At 39.5% G+C, this 26646-nt stretch overlaps 1 protein-coding gene and 1 long non-coding RNA gene across 8 annotated transcripts in view; both read left to right on the top strand.

The window, feature by feature from the left end:
- The window catches only part of LOC309497009 (E3 SUMO-protein ligase ZBED1-like), a 130425-nt gene extending 112776 nt beyond the window's left edge, over positions 1 to 17649 (top strand). For 3 of the 6 annotated variants that reach the window (XM_082167248.1, XM_082167247.1, XM_082167249.1), the window contains 8 exons: positions 3557 to 3601; positions 3948 to 3986; positions 4197 to 4249; positions 4914 to 5589; positions 13696 to 13832; positions 14260 to 15223; positions 15320 to 15508; positions 15621 to 16032. In XM_082167248.1, coding sequence (XP_082023374.1) covers positions 14377 to 15223; positions 15320 to 15508; positions 15621 to 16024 — 1440 coding nt within the window. In that variant the 5' untranslated portion in view covers positions 3557 to 3601; positions 3948 to 3986; positions 4197 to 4249; ... (1 more) ...; positions 13696 to 13832; positions 14260 to 14376 and the 3' untranslated portion in view covers positions 16025 to 16032. Of the gene's footprint in view, positions 1 to 3556; positions 3602 to 3947; positions 3987 to 4196; positions 4250 to 4913; positions 6295 to 7040; positions 7236 to 7316; positions 7397 to 7647; positions 8909 to 13695; positions 13833 to 14259; positions 15224 to 15319; positions 15509 to 15620; positions 16033 to 16911 lie in introns of those variants that run through there. The other 3 variants (XR_014205311.1, XM_082167250.1, XR_014205310.1) reach the window with 3 other exon arrangements.
- Positions 17650 to 24591: 6942 nt separating this feature from the next.
- LOC309496495 lies at positions 24592 to 26358 on the top strand. Of its 2 annotated transcripts, XR_014205132.1 has the most exons (5): positions 24592 to 24622; positions 25235 to 25306; positions 25532 to 25600; positions 25880 to 25948; positions 26166 to 26358. It is a non-coding gene; the product is annotated as an uncharacterized lncRNA (long non-coding RNA). The 2 variants fall into 2 exon arrangements; XR_014205133.1 differs by lacking the exon at positions 24592 to 24622 and having other exon boundaries at positions 24662 to 25306.
- The last annotated feature ends 288 nt before the right edge of the window (positions 26359 to 26646 follow it).

Here is a 26646-nt window from a genome sequence, read left to right as displayed (position 1 = left end):
TCAGGTCATGCTTGTGATGACATGTGCCAACTTTGGTCTGAATCCAATAAAGCGTTGCGGAGATACAGCCTTACGTCTGTTTTCGCAAGCGCTACGTAAAATTTGTTTGTGGGTTTTTTCGAAAATTGCTAAGCGAATCAACTTGAATTCCATAACTTTTTGTCGCCATGGTCTGTAGATGATCTGATTCAATTTTCATGGAAATTGGAGCAACGGCCTAGGAGGAGTTCGAAAAAGTAGCTTTTTCGGAAAATTCAAAATGGCGGAAAACTTTTCATGACGGAAAATGACGTCATTGGGTGCAATCGAATCGTCATGAGGTCAGGAATCAGAGGAAAAACGAATTTTGTTTCTAGCCCTTGTGGTTCAAAAGTTATTAGCATAAACATGAGTGCAAATTTGGGCAGCTGGTGGCGCTAGAGGGAATGAGTTGGAGACTCCAAATTTGCTATGGTGACTGTTCAGTCTGTCCTCTATCAGTGTGCCAAATTGCACAACTTTCCCGCAAGCGGTTCTATGGGCTGCCATAGACTCCCAGAGCGGAAGAAAAAGAAGAATTATTTTTGGTGCGCTAACAGATACAATAGGTGCCTACGCACATTCTGTGCTTGGCCCCTAATAATAAGGGAACCTTTTTGCCATTTATAGCGCCACCTATGGTCCGATCTGCATGAAACTCGGCACGCTTGTTCACCATGTCATGACACATATGCTCAGCGATTTTCGTGATGTTCTGAGTTTTTGTTTAGGATTTATAGGCTTTCGACTGTATTTTGCCCCGCCCATTTTCCAAATGACCCTGTTATAGCCAACCAAATGCAAAAATTCTACTTTTTTTCGATAACTATTGATCGAGAGAGTCCAGAGAAATGTCCTAGACTGGTTTGGTTCCGATCTGGCGAAAAACCTAGGACTAGTTCGCAAAAGTAGGTTTCGGACAAAATTCGACATAGCAGAAATTTTTCCCTGCCTAAATCAAAATCGGAGATAGCCATTTTGCCCGCCTTGAGCCAAGGATTCCAACGACATAAGACACTTGATCCTGGGACAAACGGTCTAAGAGTTATGGGCGATTTTGTACTTTTGGTCGCTGTAGCGCCACCTATGGGCCATTCGGGGTCATACTCTGATAGGTTGTCCCCAAATTGAGGCCTACCATCTGGACAGGTTTCACGTCTCTAGGCCTTACGGTTTGGCCTGCACGATGCGTTTTACGAATCCTTACAATTACAATAGGGTTTCAGCATTTCATGCTTGAACCCCTAATAAGAATGAAGGCTTTTTGCCAGTTATAGCGCCACCTATGGTCCGATCTCCATGAAACTCTGCATGCTTCCTCACCATGTTCTGACACATATGCTGATCAATTTTGGTGAAGTTCTGAGTTTTCATTTGGGATTTATAGGCTTTTTTAGTGTATTTTGCCACGCCCCTTTTCTAAATGACCCTGTTACAGCCACCCAAATGCAAAAGTTCAACTTTTTTTCGATAATTACTGATCTAGAGAGTCCAGAGAAATGTCCTAGACTGGTTTGGTACCGATCTGGCGAAAAACCTAGGACTAGTTCGCAAAAGTAGGTTTCGGACAAAATTCGACATAGCAGAAACATTTTCGGGCCTAAATCGAAATTGGAGATAGCCATTTTGTCCGCCTTGAGCCAGGGATCACATTGGTGTAAGACACTTGAGTCTAGGACAAAAGGAGTCTAGGAGTTATGGGCGATTTAGTACTTTTGCACTAAATCTGTAGCTGTAGCACAACGTAAAATTTGTTTGCGCGGTATTCGAGAACGGTTTGACGAATCAACACGAATTCCATAACTTTTTGTCGGTACAGTGTGGAGATGATACGATTCGATGTTGGTGAAAATCGGACAAACGGTCTAGGAGGAGTTCGAAAAAGTAGGTTTTGACAAAAAATCAAGATGGCGGACAGGAAGTTCGGCCAAATATGGCAAACTTGGTATCTATGTTCTCAGCGTGACCCAGGGAATCTATTAAGACCAGTGGCATTTCAAAAGGCAGATTGATTCAAAGGTTATTAGCCTTTTTGGAAATGTTGTTATAACTTTTGACCACAAGGTGGCGCTGTTTCGAAACTTCTCACGATCCTTCAGGGCATCGTGCTGATGACCCATACCATGTTTCGTAACAATCCATTCATGCGTTCTTAAAATACAGCATTTTAGCACAAAATTCAAAATGGCCGACAGCCAAAATGGCCGATATGGTAAAATTGGATATCAGTCGACTCAGCATGCTGGCCTGAATCTAACGAGACCAATTTGATGATTTTTGGGCAAACTGTTCAGAAGTTATAAGCAAAAATAGCCATTTTTCATATCTCCGGACCAGTAGGTGGCGCTGCGCCGAAACGCAGCATGTAGCCTCAGGTCATGCTTGTGATGACATGTGCCAACATTGGTCTGAATCCAATAAAGCGTTGCGGAGATACAGCCTTACGTCTGTTTTCGCAAGCGCTACGTAAAATTTGTTTGTGGGTTTTTTCGAAAATTGCTAAGCGAATCAACTTGAATTCCATAACTTTTTGTCGCCATGGTCTGTAGATGATCTGATTCAATTTTCATGGAAATTGGAGCAACGGCCTAGGAGGAGTTCGAAAAAGTAGCTTTTTCGGAAAATTCAAAATGGCGGAAAACTTTTCATGACGGAAAATGACGTCATTGGGTGCAATCGAATCGTCATGAGGTCAGGAATCAGAGGAAAAACGAATTTTGTTTCTAGCCCTTGTGGTTCAAAAGTTATTAGCATAAACATGAGTGCAAATTTGGGCAGCTGGTGGCGCTAGAGGGAATGAGTTGGAGACTCCAAATTTGCTATGGTGACTGTTCAGTCTGTCCTCTATCAGTGTGCCAAATTGCACAACTTTCCCGCAAGCGGTTCTATGGGCTGCCATAGACTCCCAGAGCGGAAGAAAAAGAAGAATTATTTTTGGTGCGCTAACAGATACAATAGGTGCCTACGCACATTCTGTGCTTGGCCCCTAATAATAGGAACGGGAACAGATACAATAGGTGCCTACGCACCTTCGGTGCTTGGCCCCTAATAATAGGAACGGGAACAGATACAATAGGTGCCTACGCACCTTCGGTGCTTGGCCCCTAATAATAGGAACGGGAACAGATACAATAGGTGCCTACGCACCTTCGGTGCTTGGCCCCTAATAATAATAATAATAAGAACGGGAACAGATACAATAGGTGCCTCCGCACCTTCGGTGCTTGGCCCCTAATAATAAAGATTACATTTACAAATAACCTGGTCAACTTATTTTAAAACTATTACATTTATAAAATCTAAAAATTAAAATAACATTTTATTGCCTTCTCTAATTCCAGTGCTCTTAAAAACTTGCACTGTTTGTTATTCATAAGTTTGCAGATTTTTTGTGTATATTGAATATTGTGATGCATTTTTTTTGTTTAAAGATTACAGGGAATTACTCAATGACATGAAAAAGACCAAATTTATTTTCTGCAGTATGTTGCGAGATAATTTTTTTGCATTTGTGGGTACATTACATTATATCTTTCAGGTTGCAACACCACCGCAGCCACTACAGCTCTTCCAAAGACAACTGGTAGGACTGGCTTTTAAAAACATTACCACCACACCAAGGCACTTACTGAATACATTTGTGTCTGCTAAGGATGATTTTACACATATGTAATGTTTGAAAATTGCTTGTATTTTCCTTATTTGTCAAAGTCGTTTTGGATAAAAGTCTGTGAAATACAGATACAGGCTTCATTTACAAATAACCTGGTTAACTTATTTAAAAACTATTACATTTATAAAATCTAATTTTATTGCCTTCTCTAATTCCAGTGCTCTTAAAAACTTGCACTGTTTGTTATTCATAAGTTTGCCGTTTTTTTGTGTATATTGAATATTGTGATGCATTTTTGTTTCATTCAATGCCTCAGAGAGCAGCCCCCCTTTAAAACACCCTCAAACAGCAATTGGTAAGTATTGGTGAGCTTTGCAGATTTTTTTTTTCCTGTTATATCAATCATATTATTACCATTACTATTATTGTTGTTATGTATGTTATATGATAGGGCCAGTTTAGCCATATGGATGGATTACTACCTGTATCCCCACATGGTTAATCTGGTCCCACTGTAATTGTTATGAAAACTTCACCTCCCTAAACTGCACACCCCCTCCCACAGAGATCAATTCTGCTGTTGATCAAAGCTCTGAACAAACTTCAGATAACAATGAGGTATGATTTTAATTAAATAGAATATTTAGGAGAGGCTGGGGCTGCTTGTTACTTACTCCAGTGTTTATATTAGTTGGTTTAAGCTGGTTTAAATTTTTTGCATTAGGTGCATACCTCAAAGCCTACAAAAAAAGCTACCGAGCATTTTCACCGTTATGTACCAGGGAAAAAAAAGATTATATTTAATTGAACACACAAATGTGAGGAATTTTGTCACAATATGTGGTAAGCTGTCACAATGGAACCAGTTCAAACTTTTGGGTAAAATTTACCTTCACTGTATATTGTAGATGTTCTTCGACTGAATTAATACGTGTGGTTTAATTGTGTGCACTTGCAACAGCAATACAAATATTACACTAAAGTTTTAAATAAAATATTGTAATATGAGTTTTGAACTAGTTGTTTGAAACAACATACAAACAAACATATTTGTAACGTGTGTAATTCAGACTTTGAGTCAAAAACGCAGTTTGTGATTGAGACAACTTTCCATTGTGATTGCCAACCTCAGTCTCTCTTATGCAAGATGGATATGGCCCTCTACTTAACAAAACAACAAAAAGTCAAGATAGAAATGTTGATTAGAAATTTATAAGAATGGAGACTACAGTAGTGTTATGTTTCTTGATAAATGTTTAATTTTAAAATTTTATTTCTTAAGGCCCTTTCACACTGGACGCGATTTTGACGCACGAATAATTCGCGCGATGGTTTTATTTTTTGATCAGCTGTTTGTGTAATGAGTGCTTTCACACCGAACGCGAATGTGCTGCGGCGAAAAAACGACTTTTCTTTTTTTCGTTTCGATGTCGATTTTTTTTTTTTTTTTTGCGGCGACAGAAAAGGCTTCAGCCAATCACAACCTACAAGGACAATGATTGTGTGGCGTAACATTGCCAACCAACTCGGTCATCACGACTGTGAGTATGTTGTGTGATAGTTTTAGTTGTTGTATAGTCCTGTGCTGTGTAGGCTAGCAGGCTAAACTACATTTGGGATAGAAAGCTAATCGTCAAAGATAGAGATAGAGACCGTGTTTACGCGGCTCATGTGATGGGTTTTGACGCGAACTATTCGCACACGAACTATTCGCTTTTTCGTTACGCATCCGGTGTGAAAGGGCCTTTATAGGTAAATATCGGTGAAGGTGTAGTTATACACCGTGAAAAATGGAGGAAGATACAGCTCAATGTAAAGGACAGCTTGTTTGTGAAAGAGCTGGCAGTGTGCATTTGGGGAACAAGCACACTGGCCAACCGAAGCCTGGAAGGAAAAAGTTGCCCCACCACAAAATCCTAGGCCACCTCTGACACCTCACAAAGTCGGAACACTAAAAAGTAAGTGATGTGTCAACTTTAGAGAATTATATTCAGGGCTCGACATATGAAGGGTTAACACTTTATAACTGCATGCTATTAATCATTAGTGAAGCATTAGTAAACAATTAATTCATCATTTATAAAGCATTAATAAACATTAATACGCTGTTTATAAATACAGCTATAAATGCTTTATTCTTGATTTATAAGCATATCTATAATAACTTTTTTGTGAGTTCATCTAAAGTGAGGTAGCTAGCATAGCTTAGCATAGTGAATGGAATCCTATGTTGCCAGATAGCATGTCGAGAATAAAAGTGAACCAAAAAAAAAACTAACCTAATTACTTCTTGTGGCCTGCGTATTCACAACGAGTACAAATAGCAATGCAGATTAAGACTAGGCGATTTCCTAGGCAGATATTGACATGGAACTATATTGGTGTTAGGGCTCAGGGTGGATGAAGTAGGAGATGAACACGAAGGAGATCAATAGGCTATATGCACACTCTCTTCCGCATTCGAATTCAGCCAGCTAGGCCACTTCCGGCGCGCGTAGCGTCAAAAGCAACTATGCCGTTTTTCACTCGGTCGCTTCAAGATGTCCCTCGTGTTACGGTGAACGACGTGAGTCGAATTATTCAAGCACTAACCCATACATCGACAACCAAGAAGGAGAAGGGCTTCAAGCTTTACGTTTCAAGCTACATCCACAATTATGAAGGTAAGATCTGGACGTGTAGTGTGTTACTGTGTTTACATGCCCTTAGCATGCATGCTATCTAACGCTAGCGCAGCAGGTGTAACGTCTGTGTCGGTCTGTCTACTATTATGTGTCAATCACATCCAATTTTCCTAACGCCTTTGTCAATGTCAGTTTCAAACAAGGATTCAAGTACAGGAGAGGTAACCATAAGGGCTGAATGCTACAGATCAATGAGGAAAAGCCAAAAGCCTCACAGCTTGAGCGTAAGGGAAAGTTATCCTGCAGGTTCAGTGCAGGCTGGTTCATGAGACAGGTTCCGTTCGTCAGATCAAGTTTCTGTGAATCATCGCATGTAACGTTAATCTATTTTAAGGCTATTTTAAAGACATATTTAATTTACTACACCATAAATAATACTGGTGTGTTGGAATATTTATCGATATTTAAATATGTATGCTAAGCACTGGGATTCACAGAAACTGAGTTCTGTTTTGTTACTGCATTGACACACGTTCTGTGTCCACTGTTGATGATGAGTAGAGTGAGATAAAATAATAATAATATTATTAGGAAATAATAATTTGGCTACAATCTTAGCTCCTACAAATTGTTTAGCAGTTATTTTTTTCCATGTCATCTTTATATGTTGATGGTACATATTTGTTTGTTTTGTCAAACATTCTCACTGTACTCATGCATTCTCCTTTTTTAAAAACTGAAAGTACACCTTTATCTCCTTATGTAACAGATTTGTGTATTTTCAGATTGTGCTTAGGGATGCCCGTCCTGTGCAGCTGCAAAGCTGCCAGTGTACCTGTGTGGCAGGTACAGCTTTGTGTAATCATGTGGCAGCACTGTTGTATCAGACTGCACATTTTTGCCAGCAAAGAATCAACTCTGTCCCCCCAACACACAGCTGCACAGATACTGAACAGAAGTGGCATAAGCCAAGAACCATGGTAACTAATGTTTCTAACAGGGTACTTTGATTGTATTTATGGATATGTGTGTTTATTGATAACCTTTTTGTTTAAATGCAGGGTGTTAAACCTGGTCTGGTTAATGACATGATGATTCTTTCAGCCAGACCCAAGGAACGAAAACTGATGGAAGGCATCAGGTTAGTGTTGTTATTATCATTAAATACATTTTCTGTAGTAATCAGTGAGACCTCAGATAAAGTAGTCATCTGATCATATGATACATTGTATGTTAATTTTCATTGTTACTATTTATACTGTCAGTTGTTCAAGCAAGAAAGTGCAAACCATCTTTCAAACAAATACAGCCTTTTTTATTTTGTTTGTTCAGTTTATGTGTAACTTACTTTATGGCTCATTTAAAAATATATATATTTTGTCTTTTCCATAGGAGCAACTTATATAAGGGTGTCAGTTCAGCTCTGCCTGAACTTTCCACACTCAGGGTGGATGAAGTCTACCATGATCTTCCAAGTGATGTGGCTCCACTGATAACAACTATGGCTATAGACATTAATGTTCCTCTGGTTGACTCTGCATTTGGGAAAGTGCAAGAAGGAAGTGTGTTGTCCTAATCACATGCCAGCAAAGAGAGTTCCAAACACCTGTCCACACACAGATGCTCCTTCTCCCCCACAACTGCCACTTCAGGGTTACAGGCTGGGACCCTCTACCTGCTCTTTTGTCTGCACTGAACATCAGCAGCACCACATGATGTCCCTGGCAACAACATTTGAGGCCGCACACAAAATTGCCAACAGCACAAAAGAACAGAGTTCCTGCATTGAGTGGCACCAACTAAGGCGGCCCCGCATCACCTCCTCCAAATTTAGAGAGGTCTGTCACACCAGGGCACAGAGCTCTGCTGAAAATCTTGCCAAAAGACTTCTGAGACCTAGCCATCAGACTGCAGACATGAGGAGGGGGCTTGACATGGAACCTGCAGCAGTAGAGGAGTACTGCAGAGTAAGGGAGGTTAACCACTATCCCTGTGGCTTCCTTATCCACCCTGACGCACCCTGGATGGGGTCATCACCTGATGGCATCGTGTATGATCCAAAGGGGCAGACAGTGTTTGGCCTTGTTGAAATTAAATGCCCCAATGTAGCAAGCTATGTTGACTGCCCATATATTAAGATCAGTGAGGGCACACACACATTAAGGAAATCTCATCCGTACTTTTGGCAGATCCAGGGCCAGATGTTGGTTTCTGGTTTGGACTGGTGTGACTTTGTTGTCTACACACAGGAAGACATGTTTATTCAGAGGATTCCCAGAGACAATGAAGTCACCAAAAGAATGAAAGAAAAAATTGACACTTTCTTTTTTTATTGTTATCTCAATGCTTGCCTAGATAATTAGATGCTGATAGCCTGTCACGCTTCTTTTACAGAATGCTGTTAATTTCTCTTTTCTCTATTTCTCTTACTGGCAGTTCTAATCTAGCAGCTCTTATCAGTTCAGTCCATTGCAAAATATTTGTACATAGTAATAAATATGTTTCTTGTTGTATTTGTATACTAATGTGTACATATTTATTACTATGTTTCCTGTATTTGTATACTAATGTGTACATATTTATTACAATGTTTCTTGTATTTGTATACTAATGTGCACATATTACTATGTGGTTTCTTGTATTTGTATACTAATGTGCACATATTACTATGTTTCTTGTATTTGTATACGAATGTGCACATTTATTACTGTTTCTTGTATTTGTATACTAATGTGCACATTTATTACTATGTTTCTTGTTGTATTTGTATACTAATGTAATGAGATGGAACATGTAATTTAATAAATAGATTATTGCATATGTACATGTTCTTCCTAAGATTTTTTTTTTTTTTTGGCAATTCATGACCTAAAAATAGTATTTTATAACTGTTTGTAATTTGGTAGCCCTAAACAAAGGTTATTACTCAGTAAATATAATTCACTGTGCATGAAAGTATTATTCTTTTATAACAGATGGCTTAAAACACTGAGCTAAAGTACATATAACATGCAAATAATTCAGTAGTTCTTTATTCAAAGAGTATGTACAATGTACAGCAGTTCATAAATAACATGAGGTACTATTAAATTGAAATTTATAAAAAGTAATTTACAAAGGAACATTTAAATAAAGTACTTACAAAAATGTAAATTATGTATGACCATTTGTATAGGTAAACAAACAAATATATTCTCTGGCCATTTGTAAAAGTTAACAAAATAAACATCTCAGTACTGGTGTCGATTCTGATTAGATAGATTTCTATTCACCTTATTTTCGAACGCGGAAGTAAACATGGGTCCAGTATCCGGTTTTTGTGCGGCACTTCCGTTTCCTCGCTTCCCTGGGCTAACTAACGATATCAATCGCAAAGGATTATGCAGAATTGACAGAAAAATGTTACACATAACGTAACAGATGAATACAACAAAGATCTAAAGCCCCGCCTCACCCAGTGCGGGTACCGGACCTGGTTGAAAACACTCATGCATCTAGCTGGCAGAGTGCCATCTTCGCCGGCGCCTTCAGCACCACCCTAAACACGGTCGAGCCAGCGCTGGACTAATATATCTATGGAGGTATTTTGTCATGTCAAATGTATTAATAATGTCATCAGAATGCAACCAAAGCACAGGATAGCAATAAGTAGATGGCTATAAATAATTGTAAATCATACAAAATAAACGCCATGATCATGCCATTATGACTAGATTTTAGGGGTTACTATGATTTTGTTTCTCCTTAGAGTTTTTTATTGAGACTTCATAGCCCAGCCACTTTTCTGGTATCGGGTGGTCTTCTGTAGGTCTTGTGTTCACGAAATGAAAAGAACAAACATACGGTCGTTTCGGTGGTTTCTTCAAATGTAAAGCTTTTAACCACAGGCGAAGGGTGCGGTAAAGTATAGGTTTTATGTTGGACATTCGTTAGACATTCGCCAAGCAAATTAAGGGACTCAAAACTGCACACACACACACACACACACACACAAATAAGCATTCCAAGGTGCAAAACATAAGTGCAGATATAAATGCAATTAAAATATATTATTTAGATTTTCTAATATCGCACCTGTCAATACAGAACGAAATATTCTGTAGCCTATTTTGCGTCAATACTGCCGACGTTGTCTTTGCTGCTATATATATTTATGTTTAACATATAGGCCTTCCACAACTCTCTCCTCATAAGTCGAATATATCACCAATGAGGCTTATCATATGTCACCTAGCAGCAGCAGCGCCGCGTCAGACACGTTTCTGGTATGCAGAGACATAGAAAACGTCACGCAACAGAAACGCCAAGTAAGTCTTTCTTTTGTACCAGTTATTATGACAACCTCTAACTGCACAAACAATCCCGGTCTTCCTTGAAGCCATAACGATGAGTTAGTTGTTATGAATACTTGTTTGATTAACCGCTACGGTGAGCTCGCCAGTGACCGGAAGTGCCTGAGCGGAAGTCTCGCACAAAATACCGTCAACTGGCTGCGTCCGTATTTCCGTTAAAAATAAGGTGAATAGACACACTCTGGTCAATTTTTAACATTGCTAAAAGTGAACAATTATAAGAAAGTGGCTGAAAAAAAATATTGTAACATTGCAACCTCTGTAACATATTGACAAAACATTTTCATTTGAATTAAAATAAATAGCTATTTACAGACAAGTGGCTCTCTACTCTGGCTTCTTTGCCAAAGCCTTTACCAGAGGCCCGTTTTCATAGTTCGTCAGAAGACATGCAACAGTATACAGCTGATTAATGTTGCCAAAAAGCCGAAGTGGAATCTCGGTGTCAAAGAACTTGTGTTCCTTAACACGACGTATGAGGCGCTCAACCTGACCTCACAGGCAGACATCTGGGATCTTCCAGAGAGAAATGCTGGCCTATAAATCTTGCAAGGCACAAGGTCATCAACAAGGAAACCTCGGTCGACCATGATGGCCATCCCAGGTCTCAAAAGGGAGAGAATTCCAGACTCCCGCATGATCTGTTTGTCACTGATGGAACCAGCGTACAGTGGAGAGATAAATGTGACCGCCCCATGAGGAGCCACTCCAAGCAGCCCTTTGAGATTACAGTGGGACTTATATGCTGAGAACATTTCACTTTGAAGAAGAGGTGATGAAGGGCACTGGCACCTCAGCTCCGTGCAGTCCAGGATCACTGTAGTGTCTGCATAGTCCTTAAAATCAGCTGGCAGATGTGCCCTTATTTTCTCCTCTGGTATCCAGATCCTCACAGACCCTAGCACAGTGTACAGAAAGGTGCTCCATGTTGTGATGATCCGACTGACTGTGGACTGGTGGACTCCGTACCGGTCAGCAAGGTCACGCTGTTTTGAGCCCAGTGCAAGGTAGTTGAGAAACAAGAACATCTCATCAATGGGCTGCAGGGAACGAGTCTGTTCAAAAGAAATAAAATGTACATTACAACTTAACAAAGCTCATTGTTAATAGAAGTTGAGAGAAATGTATTGTATGGTCCATGTAAATAACTACTTACTACAGTGGAACTTGGCTCTGTAAAGGTGCCTCTCTGTGCTTGTGTCACACTGACCATAGACGGCAGCGAAGGCTCTATTAAGGCCCAGAATCTCATCAGTAGGTCGTACGATGCAAATCTAAATAAATACAATTCAGATATTAGCATTTAAATCTTATATCAGTGTATACTATTAAATGAATAGGAAGCATTTCAAATATATAACTCAGTAAGACTTTCTCTCAATTCAATTCAAATTACTTTATTGGCATGACTGTAGTAGCCTACATAATGCAATATTGCCAAAGCTTGGAATAGCCTACATAGAATATATATAAAGACATCAAAATAATAAAATATTATAACATAACTTAAATTTACATGTACAAATTAAATTGTACAAGTGTGACAAATTAAAATATGTGTGAACATTTGATACCACAGCTGCTGTTTGTCCCTCTCCTGGTATGATCTTTATCTGTTCACACACACACACACAGACACACACACACCTATATCCGTTGCTGCAAAAGTAGCCTACTACAGAACAATCTGGACATCTTACCTTGTGAAAAAACGTATGTCCTTGTCTGAGGCAGAAAAACGATTAATCCCAAAGCGCTGATTCATTGTCAGCTTCTCGACTTGTTCCCTCAGCTTGCGGTTCTCCTCTCTGAGAGACATGTTGTCATCAAGGGCTAAATCGACAACTGCGGGATCTGGAGCCGAAGCATAGTCGTGGTCCATGAGGATGTCAGCCTCCTCGCACGCAGCGTCATCCCGCGACACCGGCGGCCGCTCTCTCCTCTCCCATACCCCCGGTCTTGAAGTGGGAAGGGTGTAATTGTTCCACTCGAACAATGCTGGAACAGCTCCCTTGATTAATAGCCGTCTCCCTGTCTCTGACACTGGCTCATGAACGTCCTCCTTTTTAAAATGCCGGCTACATACTCGGGTATGGGGACTAACTGTGAAATTGTCCCTCCGGATAGCGACAAGCCATTTTCGTCTGATTTCTGCGTCAGGTGGAAATGTGTGAAAACGAAGTACTGTGTTAAACTTACTTGAGGCTTGACACAGAGGCACACAACAATGCTCAGCTGTACTGCTGTTGGTTCGCTGAAATTTAAACGATTTCTTACTAGACATTACGCTATCGTTGTCGTTCTCGCTTTGTAAACAATAACCTCAGCCGTAGCGGAAATGGCTTAGCTGGCTGTAAGGATGGCTGACGCGAAACAGTCGTTCCGAAGCTTTGCGAGATCCCGAAGCGCAGATGTGTCGAAACACTGATCCGAAGCGTGATTCGAAACACCCATGTCACGTGACTATGGCCAAACGAAGCCTCGAAGTGTTTCATCAGGTGTGGTCCGCCGAATCAGCGTTTGATTGACATGGTCGGGAACAGACCACACAATCGCACATCTGTATAAAAGTGAAATAAACGCATTTTGACCTCGTGGGTTTTTGTGAGAGGAGTTTGACTTTGAGATAGCGGATTTTTGGTGATATAGTGACATAGTGCGATTTGATTAGTTATAGGCAATTTAGGCTTACATTTAAATTTACACAACACATTGACTGATAGGCTAGAGACAGACAGAGTATACATATAGTGACACATTAATAGATACATAGATATAAATATATATAGACAGCTAGATTAATAGATAGATACATATATAGATAGATTACAGATACATATATAAATACATATATTATAGATAGATACATATATAGATAGATTATATATATATATATATAAATACATATATTATAGATAGATATATAGATACATAGATTATAGATACATATCTAGAAACATAGATAGATTCATATAGATAGATAAATACAATGGAGGCTCCCCAGAAGAGATGCCGTCCATCTGTGGTGTGGGAGCATTTCCATTTGGAAACCCCAAATAAAGTGAGATGTGTGTATTGTGATCGGCAGCTAGCCTACTGCAACAATACATCATCCATGATGCGCCATTTGAGGAGCACTCGTCCTGCCATTGTGCAGGTGCAGAGGATGGCATTCCCCCTGTACCTAGAGGCCTACTACTGACACTGCTGGGCCATCTATGCAAGGTATGCATTGTTTGAAATATAATTCTTTGAAATATAATTACAACCTTTTGGGACACTGTTTATAAAGTCCATAGCCCAATGCCCTACAACCTAATGTCCCAATCACAACTGCCAATCACGTTAAAAATAGCTTCAATGTGAATATAATATAATATAATATTGTGTGAATATACATTTTATAGGTCTACATATGAGTACCCAATCTACTGCCAGTGAAGACATCATTTTGGTTTTCCTATTTGTTGTAGTTCTACATTCCACTACATTTTTCTCTGCACACTGGGCATAAACGTTCATAACCTAACTTTGTTTAGAAAGGTTTCCAAATAATGAACCAGTAGGCTACTTTTAGTAGATGTGGACTAATTGAAGCTGTATTTTTCCAATGTATTTGTCTGAAAGTATGTTTTATCTTCTCTTTTAAAAGTCAGACAGAGGGAATTGGATGAGGCTCTTATAAACATGGTGGTGAAGGATCTGCAGCCTTTCACCATCGTGGACGATGAGGGATTCAGGGCATTTGTGAACAAGCTTGATCCAAGCTATGTCCTCCCATCCCGGAAGGTGCTTAAAACAATGGTCAGCGAAAAGTACGACAAAGCCAAGAAGAAGACAATGGAGGACCTACAAAAGGCCGAATTTGTTAGCCTTACGGCTGACATGTGGTCCTCCATTAATATGGACCGATATCTTGGGTGTGACTTGCCATTACATAACACCAGAGGCAAAAATGGCAACTGTTGTACTGGGTGTAAGGAGGTTTTACCAAACCCACACAGCCCAGCATCTCATGGAGGCTAAAGCCTTGCTAATGGCTGAGTGGGGAATAACCTCCAAAGTTCAGTGTATGGTGACTGACAATGCATCTAACATGGTCCTAAGTGCCCAGCTACTCCACCTTCGCCATGTCCCATGTTTTGCTCATACTTTAAATTTGATTGTGAAAAAGGCACTAGATCAAACCCCAGTCATCAATGAAATACGCCAGAAGGCCAGAAATATAGTGGGGTTGTTCAGATCCAGCTGCAAAGCAAAGGACAAGCTTGTGGAGATGCAGGGCTTGATGGGCAGACCAACTCTGAAACTGATACAGGAGGTTGAGACGAGATGGGACAGCACATTCGACATGCTACAACGCTTGTATGACCAACGTGAACCAGTGGCTGCTGCACTTTCCAACTTAAACAATGATACTGCTCCCCTGACAAGTATTGATTATGACATTATTCAACAATCATTGTCACTACTGCAACCATTCAAACTCGCAAAAACAGAGATGTCAGAGGAAAAGAGAGTGTCTGCTTCAAAGCTTATACCACTGTACAGGATGTTGCAGCACAAGCTTGCACAGAAAAAAGGAAATGCAACACAGGAATCAACTGTACAATTAGGTAGGCCACAATGACCATACTACCCATGTAATTGGCCATAATTGTCATATTATTGTCATTATTATAAATTTGTGTTTCTCCTGTTTTGGCTCATAGGCTCACATCTGCAAGAAGGTCTGCACTCCAGATGTGGAGGTTATGAGAGTTTTAGAGCCTTGGCACTGGCTACACTGCTGGACCCAAGGTTCAAAAATGTGGCATTTGGAAATGCTGCCAAAGCCCAGGACGCTGAAGAGCACATCACACTGGAGTGTGCTTCGCTGATGCGTTCAAACACAAATCCTGGTGAGCAGTTTCAGTCTGTGTTATGTTATGTAATCTGAATCATGTAATATATACTTCATATATGCCGTCAGTTTAGGATTTGTTACTAATTGCTGTTTTAATTTTTATTCAGAGCCAGAAATGTCAACATCAGACCCATCATCATCATCACCATCACCATCACCATCAACATCAACACCAGTAGAAACACAGGACAGTTTATGGGAACTTTTTGATACTCGCATCCATCAAACCAAGATGATACACAATGCTACAGCTGATGCCACAGTGGAAGTGAAAAAATACCTCAGCGATGCGTATTTGCCTAGAACTCATGATCCACTAACTTACTGGAAAGAGAGAGCAGTAATCTTTCCTCATTTGTATGTCCTTGCTAAAAAATATCTTTGTATGCCAGCAACAAGTGTCCCTTGTGAGAGGATTTTTTCAAAGGCTGGAGAAATTATCTGTAAAAAAAGAAGTAGGCTAAGTCCTTCCACAGCAGAGAAATTAATATTTTTGAATAAAAATCTCTAAAAAAGTGAGACATTGAGGCTTGATTTCTTTTATTAATATTCATTTTTCATGACCAAAATAACATTATGCACAGTGAGGAGCCTATAGGTTACAAGCTTCACATATTAGAAAATTATAATAATAAAAAACATCACATTTTTTTAATGGCTCGTCAAGGTTGTTTCAGATCAACACCTGCAAGTGACCACTAGGTGTCACCGTTGAGACGGGTGTCGGATTGATTCGAAGCCTCGAAACAATATGGCACATTTGGTTCAACTGTTTCATTGCTTCACGAGGCCTCGATCTGGCCATCACTAGCTGGCTGAGAATTTAGCGGAAGTACGTCATCACCTCCGTGTGCATATAGCCTATTACTAGGTTTTAATTCTCAATTATAACAGATACACAAAAACAGGGAGCGTGTGCTCAGAACAAAACTACCTAACATTAAACATTGACCGACACAGAAGACTGAAACACTCGGGGCTTAAATACACAGGAGAACAGATTAGGGAAACAAGACACAGCTGACGAGACTAACGAGAAACCAGGTGATACAAATGAACTAATGACAGTAACCGTGGAAACAAAGGAGTGGCGGGAAAAAAGAAACAAAGGAAAACATATGATCAAAAAACACAGAAGACAGGGAAAAACGAATCACAGAAACACTGAAACAGAACTCAAAACTATAACAATTGGGGGGGGAAGCACAGGCGAAGCACTGCTACTTGGGCGCAGAGATATCACGCATTCACCCAAGTAGCAGTGCTTCGCCTGTGCTAATGATCAACAGTAATAATGCTCATACTGTCAAATTTAGCCTTATTCAAGAACAGCATCTATAGATATTTGTGGTAGTCAAGGCTTAAAGGATTTCTCTTGTATATGTATTTTTTTCCTAGGTTGCTTTCAAAAGTGGCTGGAGGGCAAAAATTTGGAGGAAGCAGAGCTGAAGGCCAGAACAGTGAAGCTTGGGCACTACTTGACAGAAAAATTCAAGACATCAACAAAAAAGCCAAATAAGTAGATTACTTGCTTCACTTCATAAACTACATTTATTTTTCTCTTAAGTAGTTACAATGAAATGTTTTATTGATTTAAGCTTACAAATAATTTCATACAAAAAACCCTGTAAGCAGCCAAGTCGATTACTTTAAGCAGCTGATGGCTGCTGGAAGGTGCTTGTTAATGGACGCGCTCACTTGAGTGTTATTCACTGCAATGTCCACACCAAGTTAATATGCTTACATTGTAGATTTATTTTACCATGACTGGTCCTCATTTCTAGTAAGCAAGAGTCCAACAAACAGTCAATAAATCCACAGTTCCAAGTCCTTCACCAATACAGATTTCCTCAGCATGGCATACAGTGTAGCATAGCTTAGCAGTCAAAAAACTGTGTGCACCTTCCCTCCAGCAACACATGTCACCTGAAGGAAGGTTCCTACCTATATTCAGCAACCAATTAATCAAAAGAGACCCCTACTGGACACACACTTACATGAGGTTTAAATAAAGACAAAATGGCTCTTACAAACCCCCACATCTTTGTATTTATTATTTAATCTTTTTATTAGATTGTTTGATTTAATAAAGATGTTAGAATGAAATTCACATAAATAAATGTAATTCTCCTCTTATATTTGTGTCTGTGTGCTCCATTCTTAAAGCATAGGTTTGGTTTTATCATAAGCCTAGGGTAAGTGTTGTAACTAGCAGCTAAATTAAATCAGTGACCAGCAACATAAAACAGCTTCAAACCCTAGCTGGTTACAATTCTCAGCAAAAGAAAATCCCAAAAAACCGCTACCAGCATAAGCTGGTATTAGGTGGTCTAACCAGCATAAGATGGTATTGGGTGGTCTAACCAGCTACCAGCATAAGATGGTATTAGGTGGTCTAACCAGCATAAGCTGGTATTGGGTGGTCTAACCAGCTACCATGTTCCAAAACACAGCTTGAACTGGTCAAGATGGTCAACCAGCTTGACCAGCTTGAACTGGTCTAGCTGGTTTTTCCACAAGGGATAGCATGATTTGAGGCATTAAAACTCGATATTTTGATTTAAAATTAATATTTTCCCTCATGACGAGGAAAACCACATTCCACACGACGAACGATGGTCGTGACCATGAGTTGAGTGCTTTAAAAATGAATAACAACATGCACAACACAGATACAAAAATATGTTCACATCAGCATGATTAGGTACAACCCTGGCTACATGTACACACCATTCCCATGCAATTGTAACAAGAATTCGATTTTATATCGCCATTTTCCCTCGTGGACTCTGTGTTTCACTGTCTCTCCACTCTTGCTCGACCATGTGCGGAGGAGAGAGTGACCTAATTACACTAAAACATCGTGTAACTCTTTAATTTGAACTTTTTCACAAAAGTCCTTTTATACATCTGTCCTTTCACTTATTTACTAACAATTCGCCGACTTGGATTTTTGTTTGGACTGTTTAAAGCTTAGTTTAGCCGTTTTTCGGAAAACAAACTTTTTTTCAACGGCAGTCTATTTAAGGGGGGCGCGCAATGCGCGCGCTCACTCTCTCACACTTCACTTGTTGAGTGGGCAGACACGACGATCGCTCTGTAGTATCGAATTTCAAAAAGAACACAATTTAAGACAGATTCTTTAGAAAAATATATTGTATTATAAAATATCTTATAAAATTCCCTTTATTTATTTATTTTTGTTTACATTTATTTACAAGCCTGTCTGAAGAAGGTAGGCCTATTACATACCGAAACGTCACGATAGGCTTGTTCTCCATTTTATTTTGATTTCATTTATTTATCGGATTTATTTTTGGGATTTCACAAGATACTGTTAGGATGGATGTCTTTAGAGGCCGTGTGTATGGAGCTAAAAGAGTCTCAATAAAGATAAATGCACACACTACATTCAAATATACACATACAAAATTTAAAAAGCACAGAACCCAGATAGCAGACCAACATTGAATCTACATTGAATCAATGTTAATGCATTAACCAAAAGATCATTGAATCAATGTTGAAATTTAACATTGATTTTTAATCAGGTTTGCACCCTGAAATAATGTTATTTCAACGATGAAAAATCAATCAATATGGTCATAAAATCAATATTATTTCAACCATAATTAAATCACTTATTTAACATTGAATCAACATAGAAACAATATAAAATCAATCTTGCTTTATGTACAGCAAGATTCTATGCTAGTTTATCATGCTTGTACTGTGCTTGATTTTTTAAATGACTCCTTTCAGACAGAGACCGTGTAGGGTTGCAATTAAATATGGTTTTTAATCAAAATGTCATTCAAAGTCAACTACATCCTTCAGTTTACAAGCAAATGTATTTATTTATGCCCCCAAAACTGAACAGGAAATATCACATTCAGAAAAGTAATGGCATTCTGTGGTGACAAAGACAAAAACAGTAAGTTATGGTAAGAAAGAATGAAACATTACTCTGATAAATATTTCAAGTTCAATTTAATTTATGTAGCACATTTAGAACAGACCAAAGTGCTTTACAAAAGAACAAAACGATATAGCATGCATTATATAAAAAAGAGATATAACATGCATTATAAAATAAAACAAAAATAAGAGCAACATAGCTGAGTAACCATAAAACAAAAGAACAAGAACAGAATTCAGAACTCAGATATAAATTAATAAAACCAACCAAAGAAAATAATCAATATACTAAATAAAATAGGTAGGTTATAAAGAATTGAAAATAGAAGGGGCTGCTCTAATAGGCAAATGCTAGGCAAATGCACACTTACCTCTACTCAGGTAGAATACCGTACGGTAATTCTAATTAACTCAGGGGTTTTACAAGCAATACCCCCAAGCCGTTCAGGGGCGTAACGGAGCCATCTTTGTAACTTACCGAAGCGGAAAAAAATAAACTCTGAGGCCTCCTTTTTCCTCTGCTTTGGCCTGCTGTTGTAAGGCATCTAAACAAAACAAAAATATTTGGAAATGTGACTAATTATAAATTAAAAATGTACTACAAAATTAAGTGAAACTTGACATGTTGAAAAACACGCTGAATTCAAAATCAAGACTATTTAATGAATTTTAGTATAGACCCTATTACAGCTGTTATTTCTATATTTTTACCCATTTTTGGAAGTCGTGGAAACGCTATATCATCATTTACTGACATGTCTTGCAAGAAAAACCATGCAGAATGGTCTAAAAATGGCAAGGCCATCATCCAGATTAACCGTGTTTTGCATCCTGGCAAAAACATATGTTGCCACATTTTGCAGCCCTTTATCACCTGTCTTCCTTTGAAAAGCTGAAGACACCGCTTTAATGATGTGAGCTGCAGGTGCAAAACTGTTGTCGATTTTAAATCTGCCCAGATTTTTTGCTTTTGGCAGATGGCATACACCCTATGAAGGCAAGATGGCATGCTTTCTTTATTAAAGGCTAAAATAACTCCCTGCATAAGAGCTGTAATCAGTCTCCACCTGTTGAATTTGTTGACTGGTGTGTTTTGACAGTTTGAGGAGAAACTGCATTAGCCAGAAAGTTACTGGAGGAATGGAATCCTCGCTTGATATCTTCTCACATACTGGAAGTGGAGGTGCGTCTCGTCCTTTACCTGGCAAGGTAAGAGCGTAGTACAGGATGGGTTTTGTTTGATGTGGAATTTCCGAAATGACACTCCCAGTGGTATCTAGGGTAAAGCGTGACAGGGGATCTGTCTCTCAGATTATCCACCAGTATGCCTATTCCTGGGAAATGTTGGACATACCCATGCATCAAATAAGAGGCAGTGTCACATTGTTGGATTATGGATTGTGTGAGCTGAGTCTCCAGAAGAATGTTGTCATGCTGCTGCATGGCTTTCTTGATTTCATGGGAAATCACTTTCAAAATCTTTCTGTTTAGGCTGTGACAGACTGTAATGAGTTATTTGAAACTTTTGTTTCAAGCATATCATGTCGATTGGAAGACTGCAGCAATAAAAATGAATTTTTGCAGACTGCTTCACCACTGGACATTTTTCTGCATGTAATGAATGTGTGATTGTACAACTGAAGATCCTACAAGCTTATTTATTTAATTTTATTAAGGGCGCCCCCCTTATGCCCTTAACTGGGTGTCCGGTCCTCGGGGCCTGAAGCATTTAGTTTGAAATTTTTTTTTGGGTGAGACCAGGGTAAAATTTTGACCCTGGTCTCACCAAAGAGGGCAGATTTTCTGCTGACTCATAGGCCTGGCTCTCTCTTCAACATGATCACATTTACTTCAGTGATAGGGTAATTTATAGCCTAGATTCAATTTTGTTTTGCATCATATTAAAGGTGAGTATGTTTACTTCCAATGCTAATACTGCTTATGCTGCATGGTGGAACAAACATAACATAGATTTGGCTATCCAGTCTGTGACTGGATTCAGCCTGTGTGTCCATGGGGTCATTAAGAATTAAAAAATGCCTGTCACGAAGGTCTTCCAGAAGAGCCTGTCTGGACGCCTCATCGGGGTACCGCTTGACCATGTCGTTGTAGTCCCAGGTTCTGCCTCGGAGGGTCCAGGCCTTCATTGACCTTTTGGCTCTGCCCACCTCTGCATTCCTCTCCTCATTTGTCTGGTCCTTCATGCAGACCCTCAACAGGTGGTTAGGCAACATCTCCTGTGGTCTGAAACACTGCAGACAGGAAATGATGCGACGATCCTTGTCACTGTGTGTAAAGCAAAAGAATCCAGAAAGACTTGAGAGTTGATGGAAACAACCAACAGGGCACACTGGGTACAGCAGTAAGGCTCTTCTTGATATTTTGTGACTTTTTCTCATTTATCATCATGAACATGCATGCAAAGTTTCAACATGCTGATGTGTTTTGACATATACAAACAAAATTATTACCTTCGTAGAATAAAATAAAATGTTTACAGTTTATTATGTCAGACATATATAATATATATCATATAACAAACTTTCTAATAAAAAAAAAAAATTACACTACAAGTTACCTTTTCAATTATGTATATAAAACTTTAACAAGAACATCAGCCTGTATGGTGATTCTTTATATGAGTGTTCAAGTGCTCTAGTATACCCCGTTCCCCCTGGGGGAGGGTCCTCGAAAAATTGATGAGAGGGAAGAGGATCTCTGTCCTAAGCATTCTCCTCTTCATAAAACCGTAAGCCCTCTGTAGCTCAGTAGTGGCTGACATGCGGTACCTCTGTTGTCTGTTGTTAAGACCAAATGCAACAATTTTTTCTTGTACAGTCTCGAGTATGGGTTTCTCAATCAGAGTACCCGCATGGTGAATCTTAGCCCCCGGGTAACTTTCTACCTGCAGGTCGGGGCAGTTGGAAGCTGGGAACCTAGCTAAGATTAAATCACTGATTATGACAATTGTTTTTGCTGATTTTAAGGTTCCAGTCTGTTAGTTTATGCTTCGAATTGTCGGTTAGGTAGGCCCAATGGGGTCAAGGCCAGCATTGGGAACTCTAGTCGTCACACCCAGTATTTGTGGTGTTGTAGGTGGTTTTGCCTTGTGCATGCTTGTAAATATGGGTCCAAGTCTGGGCAATTCAGGCGATGAGTGTTCAGATGCTGTTTCCCGGTGTTCTGACTCCCTGACCTGTAGGGCTGCTTCCATTAAAAATCCAGGCTTTTCTGGCCAGATCCTGGCACTTAAGCAGGGTCGCCTTGCTTAAGACCCGCTCCTCCTTCATGGTCTTGACCACCGCCTGGTGCATAGCCACGCCCCTGCCCAGCGTTTTTAGCACACAGCGCATCTCCCGGCACAGCCCGATAAGGACCGTCTTGCTGAGGTGGCAGGATGTTGGAGGCGTTTCCGAAATTTATAAACTGGGCTACATTTTGGGCATAGTGCCTCAGTTAAAAGTGCAGATGGCTTAAGTTGCTGGTCTGAGTGCTCAGAGAAGAGAAGGTCGCTAGAATGAGTCGACCCCGCCTTTTGAAAAGGACAAGGATATGAATCGTCCTCACTAACAGGTGCCAAAAGGGCCACCACAGGCTCCTCCAACTGCTGGGGGCTGGCTAAACTTAACTGTCGGTCCGCCTCAGCAGGGACAGGCGCCTGTGTGAGCTCCTCCAGAGGGGGTAAGATATCCTTACAGTACTTCTCTTTACGGGCTTCTTTAGCTGTTCTTTGTTCAAGAGGAGGGGGGCTCTGTCATCTGAATGAGAGGGAGCTCTGGTGCCTGTATGGGCTGGGGCTCTACCTCTCGTGTGTTCTCTACCTCCTGAGCTAGAGGGGGCTCAATAGCCTGTATGGACTGGCGCTCAACAGCCTGTATGGGCTGGAGCGTTTCTTGAAGGCCTGTCGGAGGAACTTCCTCATCAAGTGGCCAATCCCCCCTAACTAATAAACCCGGAGAAGTCTGAATCTCAATAGTATGTGTTATAATTTGAGGTTGAATTGGTGAGTCAGTGGTGGTTACTCATGGTGGTGTTACTGTGGTGCCTGCAACCTGTGCGGTGGTAGTGAGAGGTACATGTGTTACCTGTGGTGGTGAAACTATGGTGCAAGCTGCCTGTGTGGTGGTAGCTACACTACTGTTGGATGCGTGTCCGCCCCGTGTCACTACTTCTGCGTAGGTCGGTGCACGTGCAGTCTCAGTTCTGAGTGTAACAGAAGAGTTTGGCGCTTCCGCCATAATAAGAGCTTTTGCCTGCTCAACTGACTCTGTAGTGATTCGACTGTGAATGTCTACTAGCCCAGCCGGCATCTATCTCAAATGCCTTTGGCCAATCATGGTGGTTGTTCTGTATACGGACATTCTGTAGAGCTTCATAGTGAGTTTTATAGTGCTGTTCTAAAATGAGTTGTGTGGTAAATTACCAGTTTTTGGCATTACTCTCAAGCAATGTTTTAACCCTCTGGGGACCAAAAACGCACCCGCGCGTTTTGCTCGTTTTTTTTTTTTAGCAATGAAAATAAACACTAAATGCTCTGTTAATTTTGATCTTTCATTTTCGTGTAATACATCAATCGATCCTGTTCAGTTTCTATTTTTTTTCTGTATATTCACAATAAAAATAAAGTGTTTTGCTTTTTGACAAATAAAGAAACTTTAACATGATGCGATTTCTGCCTTCTCTCTGTCAGTAAACTCCCGTTTGAAACGCGTTCGAAAATGATCTATAACTCCGCGAAAATTCAGTCAAACAGGCAAACAGACCCACGGGCATAAAGCTTGAGATCGCAGCTTTTAAATGAAGTAATTTATATAAAAAACAAATATTATCAGCTTCTGTAATCTGTATAAAAAGAGAGCGATTCCAGTCGAGCTCATTACGAGCTTATTGACTTTAATTCGTTCACGCCTACTCACGGAGCGCGCTATTCATAAGATAATGTGTTAAGCCGTCTATGCAAAACAGGTAAACGCCCCCAAGCAAATGCATTAAAAGCTTCAAGTTTCATCATTCAGTCACCTGCGCGTTGGGAAGATGACACGGTACACCGGTGCGGAAGCCTTTCAGTTCGTCCTGGATACTAGCGACGAAGAGTCCAGATTTTCATCAGAAGAGGAGCGCGACTACTCTGATGACGACCGTTTTTATTTTGAAGAGCAATTGATCCAGCCGTGGATAGAATTTCGGATGAGTAAGTATTTATTCTTACTTGCATTAGTTGACAAGCTATTCAAAACATGAGCTTACATATTATACTGGGTGGACTTCCAGAGTATTGACATTTGATATCTACCTATATTCAACACGATCTAATGAAAGTGCATATCTATACCATGAATTTAATATCTCGTACCATTTCAACGTCAAAAATGTTTTTTTTTGTTTTGTTTTTTTTGTGTACATATGCTACACCCCTTGGTTAGGAAATTTGTATTTGTATGTGTAGCCTAAATGATATGTTTAGATCATTATGTATGAAAGATAGAATTTAGAAAGTAGGCCTAGTAGGTGTTTAGATTATATTTTGACTATATAAATGCTGCCTCATTATCATTAACGATGCATGCTCGCAAATATCAGTTGTAAATGTGTGTAAATGTGCTGAAATGTGTAAATATACCCAGTTAATGAAGTGCACAAATGTGTTAGGCTAATGTTTGCGGTGTGCCTCTCCGGTAATGGCCCATTGACACGCATATAGGCTTATTGCACGCGTCTAAAATTATTTACATCAGTTATTCATTATAGACTAATTCTACTATAGTTATATTTATGTAATAATATTCTTCAACTTTTTTAAAAGGAATGTAGCGTCATCACTACGTCCGCCTGCAACTCGGAGTGCGCTTAGCAACACAGTCAGAAATCAGAAAGAGTAAGTACATATTTACCCACTATTTTACAGATGTTAGTTACATTTTGTTTATACTTAGTGTTAATAATATGAGCCTGTATGACTTTATTATTTATTTTTGGAGATTGGTTGATGTTACATATGTTTTATGTTATCAGCATTGCTAAATGTCCATCAGTTATGCATGTGCTGGAATGGTACTCTGTAAAATATATGATAATAACAGTTTTTAACTTTTTTTAAAAGGAATGTAGCTTGTTCACTCTCGCCTTCCACTGCAACTCGCAGGACAGGCAGCAACGGAAATCAAAAAGAGTAAGTACATATTTACCTACTATTTTACAGATGTTAGTTAAATTTTTGTTTATATACTTAGTGATGATACAAATGTAGCCTATATGTGCCTGTGTGGCTTTGCAAAAAATGTGTTGTTATGCATGCACAATATAACAATTATTGATTGGTAATGTTAATATAAAAGAGCTTATATTGTGTTGCTTTATCAGCATTGCTAAATGTCCATCAGTTATGCATGTGCTGGAATAGTACTCTGTAAAATATATGATAATAACAGTTTTTAACTTTTTTTAAAAGGAATGTAGCTTGTTCACTCTCGCCTTCCACTGCAACTCGCAGGACACGCAGCAACGGAAATCAAAAAGAGTAAGTACATATTTATCTACTATTTTTTTACCTACTACTGTGGCTTTGCAAAAAATGTGTTATGCATGCACAATATTACAATTATTGATTGGTAATGTTAATATAAAAGAGCTTATATATTTTTTGTTTTATCAACATGCTGATTGCCCTGCCCTGACATACTGATAGTACTTTGATCAACCTTTATTAACCTTTATTAATATTATTATTTTTATAGGAATGTGGCAAAGAGGGCCAAGACAAACATTCAGACGAGCAACAAGGAGTCCACTCTGTCATGGAAAACAGAGACTGACATTGATATGGTTCCACAGACTCTGAGATTCCTGCCTGCCCGGGAACTTGGACCACAGCTGAGTTCTGCTGACACACACACTCCCCAGACTCTCTTCAAAATGCATCAACGGAGCATAAGCATTTACTGTGAGATACCTTTTGTTTTTACAAAATTACAATAAAACAGATTGAAAAACAAAACATTTGAATCTCCTCATTCTTTAAGGCTGCCTCATTGATGGCCCATTAGCACTTGGGGGAGCGTCTATGTCACACCCCTGGTCTGAATCTCATTAATATTGATGACCCATTACCACTCCCACGCATAAACCTCTTCTGACAAAAAAACTGTTTTACAATGTTTAAATCAATGTTGTGTTTTATGTGAAAGATTAGGCAGGATGATTTTCAGATCATTTTGA

The sequence above is a fragment of the Leuciscus leuciscus genome (genome assembly GCF_965113295.1).
Source record: "Leuciscus leuciscus genome assembly, chromosome: 4".
Classification (NCBI taxonomy): Eukaryota; Metazoa; Chordata; class Actinopteri; order Cypriniformes; family Leuciscidae; genus Leuciscus; species Leuciscus leuciscus.
Note: the sequence above shows the minus strand (reverse complement) of the source record. Positions and strands in the feature narration are given on the sequence as shown.